This window comes from Musa acuminata, chromosome BXJ3-10, assembly GCF_036884655.1.
Source record: "Musa acuminata AAA Group cultivar baxijiao chromosome BXJ3-10, Cavendish_Baxijiao_AAA, whole genome shotgun sequence".
NCBI classification, from domain to species: Eukaryota; Viridiplantae; Streptophyta; class Magnoliopsida; order Zingiberales; family Musaceae; genus Musa; species Musa acuminata.
Genome location: NC_088358.1, coordinates 31060022 through 31075554, shown reverse-complemented (window position 1 = coordinate 31075554; position 15533 = coordinate 31060022). Strand labels below are relative to the sequence as shown.

Sequence of the window (15533 nt, the reverse complement as noted above, 5' to 3'; positions counted from 1 at the left end):
GGGTTAGTGAGAGATCACATCCTTCCTCGATAAACCCCTCTTTGAATTGGTCTTCAGATCCGATCAGTGCTGCGACATCCGACAAACCCTTTTCCAGACAAAACACACGTGAGGAAATCGAAGTCAACCTCATCAGGTACAGCGTCCACATAAGCTTACGATCCATAGTAGCTGTAGGAAATCCTCGGCGTCGTCTACGATGCGTTCGATTGCCTTCCCCATTACGTCCATGCACAAATTCCACCGAGGAACGTAATGCATGGCATTAATGATGCAATAATGCAGAAGTGGGCCTTCTCTTCTCTTTGGGAAACTCCGGCCCATATGTTGGAACTTATAAGTACCAAAGCAACCTCTCTCTCTCTCTCTCTCTCTCTCTCTCTCTCTCTCTCTCTCTCGTTCTGAGTGAGTGAATTATTTCTTTGTTGAGGTGATGTCATGTAGAGTTATCCAACCAGTAATATGGAAGGGAAGCATCAAACTTGGAGAATAAGTTCAATGAAGTCAGGTGTGACGTTTATGTCTCGTAAGGAGACTTTGAAGGGAAGCATCAAACAAAGAGAATTTAATTGCTCGAACATGCCAATCGCTGACTTCTACCACATCCGATGTCAAAGTTGTGCGAATAGATTCACACTTGAGAAATCAAAGTTAGGTGATACAAGTGAAAAAAAATTGAATAAGTTGTTCAACAAGGAGAATAATAATAATAATATTATTATTATTATTATTATCGAACATTATAGATTTTGATTGAAATTCTTAAAGATTCATAGATGAAAGTTTATTTGTGTATTTGGTGGTGGTAAAGACAGCAAGTGCATAGGAAAAGGGGCTTCGAAAGAGGAGAAATAAGAAAGGATGGAAGGATGGATGGATTTAGAGCAAACAAAGTCATCTGCAGTGTTCATCGGATCATTTTGAGAGTAATGATGGAATCCTACACGACAACAGAAGCGACCACAACTGTCTAAATTTATAGCCAAATAGTATACACTAAAGTTCATGCGATCCTACACAACACATGAATGCAGCTGCGGGAAGATCGGTAGCGAACGGCTGCTGATAGCAATGGACTGATCTGCTACTCTATTTCAACCTGTTACACTATATCCGTTGGTCACTCTGCTCCATAGTCCTCGATCAATTATAATCATAATTGAAATATCCTAATTGACTTGGATCAAACTCAATTCAATTATTACATAATGGAACCAACCTCAAATCTTTAGAATCGATCCAGAATCACCATAAATTAATTTAATTAATATTTTATTGATTTCAATTAGGTTAAATGAGTTTAAATCAATCAAATTGGTATGAAATCACATTAAACTAGTTTGGATCGATTAAACCTATATGATTTAATCAATTAATGAGCTCGTATCAATAAAAAGAAGAAAATTTGAACTATGTCACATAGTACTAGTCCAAATCAAACGGATCCACCTGAGCCTTGGATGAGTCACATATACCACACATACATGTCTTAGGTAATAGGTTTGGTTGGGGTACAATGGGTTAGATAGAGAAGCAATAATGTGTTTAACGCTAATCACATAGTTGAGTAGTCTTAGCTTCGCTAGTTGGGTTGAGTCTCGCTCATGTGTTAAGCTAAGCCTTACTACTAAACAAGGTCACTTCTAGTTTGCGGGTGGGGTCATTGTTGAATCTCGGATTTTGATGATAAAATCAATTAAAAGTGTTTATGATTTAATATGCGTTTTGAGTAACGCAGGATGCTTCGATCAGGATGAGACAATTAAAGAAAGAAAAATCATGTTGTACCGGAGGAAAACATGTCAGAAGATTGGATGTTGAGCCGGAGGATCAGTCGATGTATCGACAGAAGGCTTCGACGGAAGAAGAATCGACGGAGTGGATATAGGTCACGACGACTGAACCATTATAAAATCCGGTTTGCATTTTACTGTCTACAAATTACATTAACTGCAAATTGCCTTCAATACGCTCTTACTTTGCTTTCAAAGTTAATCATTTTCGAGTTCGGTTTTCATCGTACGAAAACATTTCTCAAAACCGACATAATTTTATCGTTGCACTAATTCACCCCCCCCCCTCTTAGTGCCGACCTCGATCCTAACCGTCGTGTTTAGCCACATGGGTTGGGTATGTCTGACTATAAGCTGGGTCATTCTTGATTATATAGGTTACGTCATACTTGACTATATGGGTAAGATCGTACTTGATCACATGAGTTGAGTTATATCTAATCACATAGATTGGATTATACTTGGTCATATGGGCTTAACTCTGATTAAATTAAAATTTAATATTTTTAGAAGTACTTTAAAATATTATAAAATAATAAGTAATCTCAAATCCATTATTTTTTCATAAATTAACTAATTTAGATTTATGATTCTAAATTTAAAACTAATTAAATCATAAAAATTCACATATACTTCCAAGAAATAGAAGTATATCTAATTAAATAAATTAAAATTATTTATTAAATTAACTAATCTTTTTAACATTATGATTTAATTATTATTATTATTTATTAATCATAAAATTTTAAAATTAAATATATTATTATATATTATATAAATTATAATAATTTTAATATCAAAATTTTAAAATATGAAAAAAAAAATTGATATGAAAAAAAAATAATATAGAATCCTTTTTCTGGAATCCTCTCCTCAATGTTTTATCGTTTAGGCCAGTAAGGGACGAAGACAGGGGAACCCCTTAGAAGAAGCTGAGCTCTCCTCGAACAATAATTTCCTTTCTTTCTCCTTCTATCGGGGGAAGATGAAGACTCTCACTTACCGAGTTGTTTGTCCCATTGCACTTGGCCCCACTACCAAATGTTTGGCTCGTGGCTTAATATTTATTTATTTATTTTTATTTTTTTCATAGATAAAATAATAATATTTATTTCTTATGATTTAGACAAAATAAAATAAAATCTAAATTATTTACTTTTTAAAAATTATAGAAATAAATTAATTAATAATTTAATTAAGTGATAAAATTTATAACTTATCCACATAAAATAAATTGTAATTATTTTCTTAATCATACAATTTAAACAAAAAAAAATTATTTACGATAAATTTAATTCATGTTAAAGAAGAAAAATAATTGGTGATTACACCATCTCTATCGGCTCCTCTTCGATGGGGGAGAGATAGCTACTCATACTTGTTAGTGAAGGTGGTTGCTAGTATCATCATCGGCCCCGATGCCATCGACTCACCCACCACATTCCGATCCACCACCTGGCCTCGCCCCTCAGCCCAAATACACCACCAGAAGATGAATTATAATTTTTATTTTTTTTCTCTTATATTTATGAAAAGAGATTGGAACATTACGATTACAATTCATCATTAGAAGATGAAGCAACAAATCGAGTATTTTTTTGGTGATTGGTGCAAAGATCACCGATTATTTTTTTCGATGGAATGATTCGATCATCGACGTGCGAGACGTAAATTAAAAATATCATTATAACTCAGTTATATCACAACTTAAATTGCAATCTATGATGAGTGTGTTGCACTCTTCTTTTGCCTTTGCATGTGAGTCGAGCAAGTCACAACTTACAAAACATGTTCTAAGTGAGAGGGAATCTGCCACACACAACTTGGATTGTTGCTAAAACATTACGAGATAATAATAATAATAATAATAATAATAATAATAATAATAATCTGAGCAGTACATTTGATTCCATATTCTCTTCAGGCTTTTCTTAATGTTTTGTTCCAACCACTCTCAAACAAAGAATTATGGAGTGCCACAGCTTGTCCTCCTCATTCCTTTCCGCCATTGTTTTGTATCGCTTCGATGCCATGACCATATACGATTAAGGTTTCAGGTTGCAGACATGGAGAAGAAGGAACAAAAGAGAGCAGTGAAGAAAGCAGTGCAAGTATTCCCTGCGGAGCCCTGAAGAACAAATAGATGGATTTACGAGGAAGAGACATCCCATCGTGTCTTGGAATGCTTCGTAAAAGGGAATCTGTATACTGATGAGGAAGAGACATTCCATATGCTTAACTCACAAGAATAAACCGATCATAATATGATTGATTCATCGAGACTTAGAAGCAATGTTTTGTTATCTAATGGATCCTTCCATTGTAATACTCCATCTGTGAGAGTTATAAGTCCTTATCAAATCTATTCTTATCTAACAAATGGCAAAGATAAGATTGAGAAAGGGATAATTTTTCTCGAAAAAGATTTGAGCATCTTATTTTCAGAAAGATTGTAGTCAACCATTTTACAGTTGCAACCAAACCTAACATCTTCGTTTTTATCATCACAATCTATGACTAAGAGGAAATCTATGAGTTGGAAGATGGAAGAATGATGAGAGGTGCATAAAGATTCAGACAAAAGAGTTTTGATTCTACTTGATCTTAGGAGCATCTCCGAGCCTAAGCTCGAGATCCAACTCCTGGACGGGGTTTTCATCGAGTACCTCGTATCGTCGATCACCAGAAAAGGCTGCAAGGAAGAAGACTTCGGGCGTGGGCTCAATTCTCCTCCTCTTGTTGCAGTTGGTCTCCTCGTCGGAGATTTCTGGATCTGTCCATGATCCCAGAACGCCGGACTCCGAGACGACGAGGAGATGGAGAGGTGCCGTGGAGTCTCCCGGAGATGTGATCGTGGAGAGGTTCGACCCGGTGAGGTAGTCTCGAGTGATGCTGGAAGAGAAAGGAGGAGCAGGTTTCGGTGGTACGACACCGGAATTAGGGTTAGGGTTAGCGGCAGGGTGGAGGACGAGTGGGGGGCTACGAGGATCTGGACGTCGATGGTCGTCCGTGGTTTCCCCGCTGAGGCTCGAACACTGTTTGAGCCTGGCTCGATCTCTTCGGTGCACGTTCATGTGCCCGCCGAGTGCCTGCGCCGACCGGAACTCTCGTCTGCAGAAGCTGCAGGAGTAAGATCTCGGCGGCCACACGCAGCCTCCCGACCGGCCTGCAGCGTCCTCCCACGACTCGTCGACGACGAGCCCGGGGATCCGAGGCCCGCTGCTGCTGTATTCTGTCGTTGCCCACTTCCAAAACTCCATGGAGAAGAGGAGGGGAAGCCCCGAGGACAAAGCATCTATATCCTCCGAGCTGGGGACAAAGACAGGTACATGAGAATCTATGGAGGGAATGCTAAGCCTAGAAAGTCTCTTCGATGTAATTTTTAGGTGCTTTTTGTTTCTCAACCTACTTCTGTTTTTATCTGCACAACTCGTTCTTCCTTCCCCATTATAATTAAGTCCAAGGTTGAATTCTACCCTTATGAACAGACTTGGATTGGATTCAACAACAACAACAAAACATACCTCGGTAAGCATTACTTAATGGTCTTGTCACTGTTCTTTCGGCTTCACAGCTTCAGCTCAAGTCTAAATCATGGCCACAAAGGCAAAAGAGCTATCGGTATGTTCTATGTTTGCTGTTGCTGCAAGAAGAGAAGACCAACCGTATTACTTTGTTCATCTTCATCTTTTAGTGCAGGAAAGACTACTGGTGCAAGATATGAATGCAGAAGACCTAAAGTTGATTAATACCACGTGTTTGGTCCTGCTCGAACACACGGAGTTCTCGTTTTGCTGATCATAGGCAATCATCAGAAACAGCTTTAAAACTCGGTTCGTGATGATGTTGTGGAAGCTTTCCTCACGTAGGACATAATTTTATGGTGAGAACAAACAAGATCTTGCTGGCTCCCATGAGGTCCCAACTCAATCTATGACGACACCGATGCATGAAGCCGCCGACCTAATCTTAGACCTCGGTTAACATCGGACCTGTTGATTCAACATGCATCGATCCCTCTCCTTTGTGCCTTTCTGAGGAGGGTTAAACTGCGTGTCTCCGACGGCTTACTTCTCCGCAATGGAATGATCGAGTGGGACAGCAGCGATCACCTTGTAGAGAAATTTCTTTGGCTGAGTTTATTAAGCTAATCAAGGAGCGAATTCCGGCGATCAGCTCGTACGTCAGCTGTAGAGACGATTAGTAAAGAACAATTGCAACGACAAGGAAATTACGTCGAGAGCATCTTTCCTTGTCTTCTTCGGCTGTTTGTTTAATCGATCTCGTGAGAACAGACTGCATCAAAGGTTGAATACAGATTCTTCGAAAACATGGTTGAAGAGAGATCATCATTTTCTTTTATTTTTACAAAGGATAAATGACAAAAACGAAGAAAAAAATTATATATGATGGAAGGAGTTGTGCACTCATTGCATGGTGGATGAGAGTTGAAAGGAACAGAAATTTAGGTTGACGCTGTGGTCTCCGGTCGAACAAGAATGTTGAGATGCTAGAAATATAATAGGAAGAAACAGTAATGGAAACTGAGCACACAAAAGGAGATTTCAATCCATTTGACTGCTTGTATAGTGCAAACATGAGATATGCTCAACATAAATATGCATTGTCGTCTTGCCAAGATAATTCAAATCTAAAACAAATTTCTAGGACAATTACAAAGCAACATGACAAAAACAGTGATCATCTTTAAGGACAATCTGCTAAACAACTTGCAGAAAGTAGAGTCTCAATTCGGCCTCGGAGTCGCCCACTCCACCCATAAACAAAATTATAAAGCCACATGACAAAAACACTGAATCTGCTAAATGTTAAGAACAGAATCTGCTAAACAAATTGCAGAAATTAGAGTCTCAATTCGGCCTTGGAGTCGCCCACTCCACCCGTAAGATAAGGTTGTCGTAGCCATAGCCATTAAGCTTGTTGATGGCTCTCTCTGCATCTTCCCTGTTGACGAAGTTGACAAAGCCAAATCCTCGACTAAACCCGGTCTTCTGGTCCACAGCAACATACACACGAGTGACGGGGCCAAAAGTATGGAAGAGTTCCAACAGGTCAGGCTCACGGGTGTCCTCCGACAGATTGGTCACACGAACCGAGTTCTCATCGTTACGACGCCTCATCTCTGTCCCGCTCCTCTCTGCACCTGCTCTCATGCTAGGAGGCACGTAGGTGCCCTTGCCAGTGCCTGTGGTGGAAGCTGCAGCTTCAGCACCAGGAGGCTTGTCGATAAAGCTGTCTGTTTGTGGTGCCAGATCCTTGTAAGGGCACTTCGATGTCCAGTGGTCACCCTTCTTACCACAAGTCCTGCATACCATGAGGACAGCACCTGCTTTGCCCATGGCAGCTAATGGATCCCCTGCAACCTTTGGTTCTTCCGCTTTGCTGCCTATCGAAGATGGGGATCGATGGACACCAAAGAAATGAGAGAATTAGAAACAAAGCACACATAACAGATTGAATTTAGAAAAGACTTGTTTTTTTTGCATATCGAATGATACAAATATAATTTAAAAATTCAGATTAACTATTTTTTATGTATGCTTGAAAGATAATTTTTACTTTAGTTTGTTGCTAAAGATATCAAATAAAAACAGACTTTGCCTGAAGAAACAACAAATTGTCTCATTTGTTGATGGTAACCTCAGACAGGAGGTAACCCATGATGTTGAAACTCCCTAACACCAAGATACATATGTGTTGTTTTTTTTATGTCTATAGCACTAGCCTCAAAGCTCAAAGTCTCCATAAATTGCTTCTGAGATGAAACTATTGTTTAATAGAACAGCACATTGTTGTCTGAGACATTCTAAATTTCCCTTGCCATAACAGAGAAGGAGATTGTATCTGATGTCGAGACACCCACCCACCTTCACATGCACCACCTTGCCTCTTCCACATGACACTTAAGTGGTAAAAACACAAAGAATCTTCCCCCCTCAGTCAAAGGATAGATCAGAACAAATATATGCTTCCGATCATCACACATGCCTGAAACATCAATGATACATCTGTTTGACCTGCTTAAGTTACTACAAGTACAGAATACAATTGTGCATGTACTGCCTATAATGTACCATACAACAATATGGTGTTGTTATTTCAGTGTCAATGAACTCTCATCGACTAAAGTAAATGTAACATAAACCACTTGCCCACTTTTAATATAAACAAGACTAGTAATAAAGTGCTTTTAAAATTGTACTACTTGGCCCAATTTCCACACATAATGTATTCCATGTTTATCTTTGATCACCCAGGAGAAAAGTCTCATCAGCATAGTCAACAGGACTAGCAACAGAGGTTAGTCTTTTTATCATTACAATACTTGCCAATTCCTAAAAATGATTCAATATGAATTTGTTCTTAAACATCATCGATGATGTAAAAATCTGCACTTTATGTAAACAAGCGAAAACAGTCCAATGTATTTGAAGATCCAAGCATTCACCGGTCGATAGCTAGACCTCAAATCTTTACAGACATGAGATGATTCACAATGGCTTCTTCGACAGAGAGTTCCCAAGATCACCAATAGATTCTCAAAACAAATACAAATAAGGAACTGGAATAAAATATGTCCATCTATAAAACAGTTAATGTAGTAATAGATGCTCTTGTAGATAAAAAAGAACCTATCAAAAGAAATATATACTGGGAGATCTTTCCGTAGTTTCAGACTTTCCATTCATCAGATCTATTTTCGCCTTCAGTACCAATGCATTGTGAAAGAACCATACCTTCGTCAGTTGATACCTAAACCCCCAATTTTTAAGGACATAAGGTGCTTGCCAATTATCAATTAAATAGGGAGTTTCCACTTCCGAAACAACACCCAAGAACAAAACAGGGAAAGAAATGTATATGTTCATAAAATATTTATGGTAATTATAGATAATATATACATATATACACACAAATAACCCAACAGACAAGATACATAGTGGAGGCTATTCTTATTTCTTAGTATGGACTAAGGAGGCATGGGACAATACTCCCGAGTGTAACATTAAGAATCCCCATTTTATTCTTACTCTCCAAACAAGACTTTTTACTTGCAACTCTCGCATTTTAAGTATAATCATAAGCCCTTGATTTCATTAGGGATCTTATTCTAATATACCGAAGACTGCAGAATATAGTATAGTGGAGGGCTACTGTTCATGGAGAAGACAACAAAGGTGAACAGTCTGCGGCCTGGTCATGCACACCTAAATCATTACAGATACCAAAATCAGGATCTAGTGATTGGCCTTCAGGCTCTAATCCGATCAGAAATATCCAATGGAAAACAAAGCATAAGGACAGTTCCAGATTAATCCCTTAAATCACCCACACCCCGAAGTCCCAATTAGGACAGTAAAGATATGGATTTGCATCACGGATCCAGGAACAGGCAACATCGTCTGTAGGAAATGTCAATTTGCACAAAAAGGAGATATCTTTTTATTGATCGAGAAAGAAAAATACTAGTAAATTGACACATCACAGATCAGAAATAAGAATTCCTAAAAGAAGTTCAATTATCGATCGTCTCTTTTGACCACAGAGACATACGCCAAGTAGAAGAGAACTAATCGAATTTAATTGACTTAAAAGCCTAACAAAGAGGAACCAGAAGGTGATTAAAAAGAAGAAGAAGACAAGGGTCGAACCGGGGGGGCGGGGGCGCTCGAGGAGGATCTCCTCGGTGGAGACCATGGTGAGCCGGGCGCCGGCGTCCTCGTGGACGGCGTCGCCGAACTTGGGCCAGGAGCGACGCTCGAGGGCGCGCTTGCTAAGGCGGGCGCGGGTGAGCTTGCGGACGCGGGTGGTGGTGGTGACCCGAACCTTGTTACCCTCGTCGTCGAACCGGTACTCGATCACCTTCTTCACACCATTCTCGTCCGGCCCGACCACCACCCGCGGCGGCAGCAAGAAGTCGAGGTCCTCCGCGTCGTCATCGAGCTCTCCCCACCGCAGCTTCCCCATGTCCACCGCCATCCCCTCTCCCGCTCTCTCTCCGTCTCCCTCTACCGCCGCCCACGCTTATAAAAAAACCCTAAGTGGTTCCCCGAGTCAGAGATATGTCAGAGCGAGTCGGTTAACCACAATCAAGCCCGAGCGGAATCAATCGGACGAGACAATCATAGATCGAATCAAACGTTACAGATGCGATCCGACCTAAAGAGTCGACCAAAGCTATAAACTCTTCCAGTTTGAGGTTTGCTGCCACAGAAGCCATTTGCTTCATGAACTTTTGCCCTCCAACTCATCCGGGGTTGGTTCATTTCGTTCAGGATTCCGGCTGGGTTTTGGGTGGACATCGGACGGTCCAAGGCATTCACCTACAGTGCGTGGGAACAGGGCGAAAGTAAAGGTCTCCTGACTGGTTGGTTACTCGAATGATGGAAATTAGTCCCACATCGACGATTTCTGGAACAGGGGAACAGGCGAGGTCATCAAGAAGTGCTTCCCCCGGCCTTTTCTCCATACTTACCTGGACGGGGTCGATGGGCGATCAAGAGGGCCCATGTCCTAGGCTAGTGGCCTCCATTGCACTCGGGAGGAGCACTGGCTTACCATCTCCCCAAGTGGGAGAGTGGACGTCGTAATTTGTGGTAGAGGGGGAACGCGCGCGCCGCGGCCCCTGCCCAATCCTTCAAACGAGCTTGATCATTGCAGGACTACGAGGTTCCTCTTAGTCACCCCTTCTGTATTTGTTCTTCTCAGTTGCGATTCTTCATAGGTTTGTATCATTGGAAATGATGCTTGATGCTTTAAGTCTCGTGCACAAACAACCTTTCCATGTGTAATTTTCAACGTTTTGTAGTAGCATTTTTTTTCTGGCATTCAATTATATACTATACGCTGCTGGAGAAAAGAAATGCCGTAAATATAGATCACATGTTGAAGGCAGGAAGTTATAAAAGAAATGCCGATGACAAAACTGAGAGATGACTGTCGTGCATAGCCTACTAAATACAATTTGACCTGTTTCTCACGTAAATATAGATCACATGTTGATGTCGCAATCACAAAAGTTCTACCACCAGGTGGTTCCATAAGGTTGCTTCTTCGAGCTCTCTCCAATTAACTCAACAAGTATCAATAGCTGATTCTAAAGATCAGAAAGTGCTTCGGGCTACCGCTCATTAGGTGACCCAGAAAGGCATGACTTTAGTGCCTCAAAGGTCATGAAAGCAATGCCGACTCCGGGAACAACTTTGTAGTATTCCGGCAAAATGCCTCTGTACAAGCCTCGAACACCCTCGGTGCCAAGTATGTGCCTGAATGTCCCAAACAGGCTCGTCGTGTACACACGACTCCTTCCAGCTGCTCCCTCCAACTGCTTTCGCCGTCGGACGAGATCCAATGGGAATGTCACTGCAACATCATACGAAAAAAAAAAAAAAACAGTTAATGAGCACATGTTGTAGGCATTGGTTTTTTTCATGGTACATCCATTTTACATGACACTGCCTAAAGAAATTACCAGCACTGATGACAAATAATTCGTCAAACCATGCGCCAACAAGTGTAACTCCAAAAATAAGTGCAATAGGGATGAAAAGGGGGGCTGAAGAGGCTTAGGGGGCGAAAGCAAGTTTCACAAGAGCAAGACAGACATGGAGAGAAGGAATTCCTGACAAGAAGTCCCATGTACCACCGGGATGAAGTTGTCTCGGCAACTTCAGACTCTTGCTATCCAAAGAAACCATTATTTTGAAAAGAAAGTGATAATGATGTAAATGCCATTATCGCGCACCTGCTGCAATCCATCCATTCCTACTATCAAGTAACAAATTTAAGGTTCACATTGGGAAACTTTTTTCCCTTAGGAGAGAGACCATAAGCACCACATCTTATGCTTTACAATTTAATCCAGTTGATATACTGTTTTCGACCATTAGTTATAGCAACCAAGCCAGACTTCGATTGGTTTATACTGTTCCTCTCTCTATTGCAGCACAACTGACATTTTCACTTGTACTCTCCAACTTGTGCAATTATTAATCCACTAACTCATTTGGTGGTGATAATTTCATTGATTGCTAGATAATCCAATTTTTTGTGGCGCATCATCAGTAAGTTGCATTTACCTTCCACATCTCACTGAAGTGTCTCAAAAAATAATTAACCTAATACATACGAGTTTCTACATCAGAAGATGGGTAATAATAAAAAGGTCACAAAGTAGTTCAACAGCAGCAAATGGCATCTTAAGCTCATCATAGATATAGTTAACTAGAGCAATAATTAGAAAGTCATAATTGATTGTGATAATTGTAAATGATGCCATTCTGAAGATAGTGGAACAGGCATTTTTTTGACCTAATTAAGTTTACCAAGAAAATCGAATATGTCATATCTAACGAAATAAACTTCTCAATAATTTCTGCAAATATGTGCTCTGTTCAAGAATATACACCGCTGCCATCAATTAGTTATTTGGGGTTTTAAGCAATAGAAGCTTGCATTATTCATTATTCTGATGACCTTTTATTTGTCATGTTAAACCAACTCATAAATCCGCTGTAAGTTTGTTGGTTTCTTACCCGTTGATGACGCAATGCCAGAAAGACTTCCGCTGGCCAAACTAACTAAGACAGCAGAGTCATGTGGCCTGGCATCCAAAATCGTAAATCCATATGTTAGCATTGACTGAAGGAATAATTTCCTCGGCACATGAAAATGTTCACCAACCTAAAAGTATCACCTTTTCAATTGCCAATGAGATCTCAGGGTTTCATATACTGAAAAGCTGATGGCTAGACTAGGTCCAACGCCCTGCAATCCAGCAATATGGCAAAACTAAATAGATTGAAAGCAGTACAACCAGTGTTAAGACTAAATGTAACAAAAAAATACCAGCAATGTTGCTCCAAGACCCTTGTATAACCCTTTGATACCCTCATCTCTGCAAATAGCATAAAGGGCATGTGAAATGCCTCTATAATACATGGTGTTTGTCTGCAAAAGATTAGAGCCAACAAGATTGTGATACACCTGAGAGTCTTGAAAGGACTAAATAATGGCTGCTAACTAGGAAGCTAAAAGACAAATACCTAACCATGAGATTGTCAATGTAATTACAGTACCTAACAAGAAGCCAAACATGCTCACTGTTTGCTAGAGAGCACTGAGACCAAGACTCAGTTATAATAGAAAACCTATTCAGTCTAACATTTTACATACTTTCCCAGCAAATTAAAAAGCAATAGAAAAATTAATTCAATGTGAAAGTATGGTGCATCGTACATGGAAAGATGGTTCCATGTTAAAAGCAACAGAAAATTAAGCTCCTAGAACGTATGGTGCATCGTACAGACAAAATACCACATAGAAGAAAAACAAACAAAAAAATAAGACCTAAAGCGATGGTTCTTTGATTTTAATAATCCAACTTATTTCACCTGCAAAAAATCCAATTTACTTGATGCATTCTAAAGAAAGTACTAATTCTGGAAGGAAATGGACTGATGGCTTCTGGTCATGTGCACGAGATGATAAGCTTACCTGAGCTGCAAGACGAGTTCTCACGAGGTCCAATGGATAAGTGATGGAAGCAGCCGTTATTCCTGCCAAACCACCACCCAACAGTCGCACGCATGCATCTGCGCTTTCACTATTTCTATGCCTACTCAGCCTAGGAATTAACTGGAGTAGCTGCAAGAAAATAAAATCAAAACATAATCACTTATCAGTGGTAAAGCATCAGGTATTAAAGAGAAACATGCAATCAACCAAGTCCATGAAATATTTCTCCAACAAAATTGCAGACTCACATGTTTGTACCACTCGTAAGAACAAAAGCTAATAGATGAATAAGGTAGTCGATGCACAACAGTCACCAAATTCCCTTTCCAAAATGCTCTAAAACCTTCTTCATAGACAACGCGAGAAGCTTCACGCCATATACTAGCTTTCCTTAGAGTTGCTACATCGGAATGCATGCCTTGCACCTAAAAAGCAATTATGCCATAAAAACAACCATTATGCATCATATCAAATGGTGTAAATAGATACAAACGAGATGAATATACCAGGAAAGAAAAAACAGAATAATCTTTTCCCCTGCTTAAGCTTCATAGAACAAAAACACCAGGAAAGAAAAATTAGATTACAGCTACCGAAGAACTTAATGAATTTGATGCTCCTAAATTGTAGTGAAAAAATCACAAATAAAAATTAGAGCTTCTTCGTCAAAGCTTATTTTTGAGAGAATAAGCAAATCATTCATTCAGAATCAACAGAACAGTACATCTCAGGATAACAGAACAAGTTCTGAGGTACAATATTTTCACCATTGGAAAGATACTCAATTTGGTCTACCAAAATTACCAAGGATGCGGGCATCCCTATCGTCTTTCCCATAAATAAAGCTACTTAACAAGTTCTACAGAAATACAAAATAGATACAGTATTGCAAAATACCCTTCGACTTCCATGAATTAGGCTCTGAGTCAGCATGCAGGTCTATCCCAGCAGCAAGGAATACCTTCAGCTGCCTTGGAATAACCTGCGAGAAATCAGATCTAACCCAGGAGCTATGGAGACCTTCCTTCCTGTAAGGCCCTCCGGAGACCATCCAGAATAGCCAGCACTCACCTAAATGGGGCTGTGGACTATTAGAGAGCAGCACCCAGCTACAGTGGTCGAACCCTGAGAATTTCTCTTAAGTACCAAGCATCCTATAAGTCCATAATTAGACCTGAAGGAGCCATCACAAATCCAAGATACCATAATCCCCACAATAATACCAATCCTTTTCCGTCCAAGTGGTTCACCACAAACTAGAAGCTAAGGAATAGTCAAGCTTCAACAACACTGAAGCCCGTACCAACCAAGATTGCGAAGGATAGCAAGATATGTAGAGAGAGGAGCTTTGGCGAGAAGATAAACGCAAGGCGCATCCAGGTCTGACCTGAAGGAGGATGGTAAGACGAGCGAGCGGAGCCGTGCAGGTCTTGCTAACAGCTCCGGCGACGCCACCGGAGAGGAGACGCGCCACTGTCTCTATCTGCGGCTGACGCTGTTCGTGGCGGTGAAGAACGCTGCCACCGGAGAGGAGGGACCTCTGCGCGCCTCCGCCCTCCGCCACCACCTCGATCCGCGCCTCTGTCTGCATCTCCGACCTAGCAAGAGCAGCCACGGATTGCATCACCGGCCGAGCTAAAACCCTAGGGAAACCCTCGGCGCCGCCTTGGTGGTTCTTGGAATCAAAAAGAGGCCACGAGCGCCACTTCGTCCTCTCGTTATATCCATTTAAAATTGGTTCCCGGCTCGGTTTAAGTGTCGGGCTTCAAGAAAACCAAAACGGGCCGGGCTGGCCGGTCCGAACCGGGTCATATAGCCCAAGAGAAATGACTCTTGGGTGCCACTTATGCATCGAAATTGTGACTCAAATTGCGAACCCAATGTGGATTCAAAGGTTGGTGGCTTCACCGGCGTGACTATAAAGGCCCATGGAGTTGGACTGTGGGCTCCACTAGTGGGTCCATTCGAGATGCTTGTCGTGGACTTTGGGCCTAAGGTAATGCATCTCAAAGCCTGACGTCACCCCTCGCGGGCAACCGAAAAGCAGGGCGAGAGAATTCAGGGGTGATTCGATCAGAAACTTTCACGGGCGACGCCACCTCTCATAACTGGAAAGCGGGCCCCAACGTGTTGTGTGCCACATCAGCCCGACGACATTCAGGGGCGATCGGGTCGGCTCACAGGCTTTTCGTTTTGTCGTCA

The 15533-nt window shown here is 41.0% G+C and overlaps 3 protein-coding genes and 1 non-coding gene across 4 annotated transcripts; 1 reads left to right on the top strand and 3 right to left on the bottom strand.

Moving 5' to 3' along the window:
* Positions 1-4387: 4387 nt before the first annotated feature.
* On the bottom strand, positions 4388-5053 carry LOC135651460 (transcriptional regulator SUPERMAN-like). The gene has a single exon (XM_065171531.1). The coding sequence runs from the start codon at positions 5051-5053 to the stop codon at positions 4388-4390; it is 666 nt and encodes a 221-aa protein (XP_065027603.1).
* A 1301-nt stretch (positions 5054-6354) lies between these two features.
* On the bottom strand, positions 6355-9843 carry LOC135650568 (uncharacterized). The gene is made up of 2 exons (XM_065170041.1): positions 9467-9843; positions 6355-7200 (listed from the first exon to the last, which is right to left on the bottom strand). Exons 1-2 carry the CDS (start codon positions 9792-9794, stop codon positions 6665-6667), a joined length of 864 nt encoding a protein of 287 aa, XP_065026113.1. The 5' UTR covers positions 9795-9843; the 3' UTR covers positions 6355-6664.
* A 439-nt stretch (positions 9844-10282) lies between these two features.
* On the top strand, positions 10283-10443 carry LOC135652006 (U1 spliceosomal RNA). Its single transcript, XR_010502022.1, has one exon. It is a non-coding gene; the product is annotated as a U1 spliceosomal RNA (small nuclear RNA).
* Positions 10444-10700: 257 nt separating this feature from the next.
* On the bottom strand, positions 10701-15047 carry LOC135650567 (uncharacterized). The gene is made up of 7 exons (XM_065170040.1): positions 14719-15047; positions 13580-13756; positions 13311-13460; positions 12663-12764; positions 12511-12581; positions 12350-12417; positions 10701-11177 (listed from the first exon to the last, which is right to left on the bottom strand). Exons 1-7 carry the CDS (start codon positions 14953-14955, stop codon positions 10936-10938), a joined length of 1047 nt encoding a protein of 348 aa, XP_065026112.1. The 5' UTR covers positions 14956-15047; the 3' UTR covers positions 10701-10935.
* Between the last annotated feature and the right edge of the window lie 486 nt (positions 15048-15533).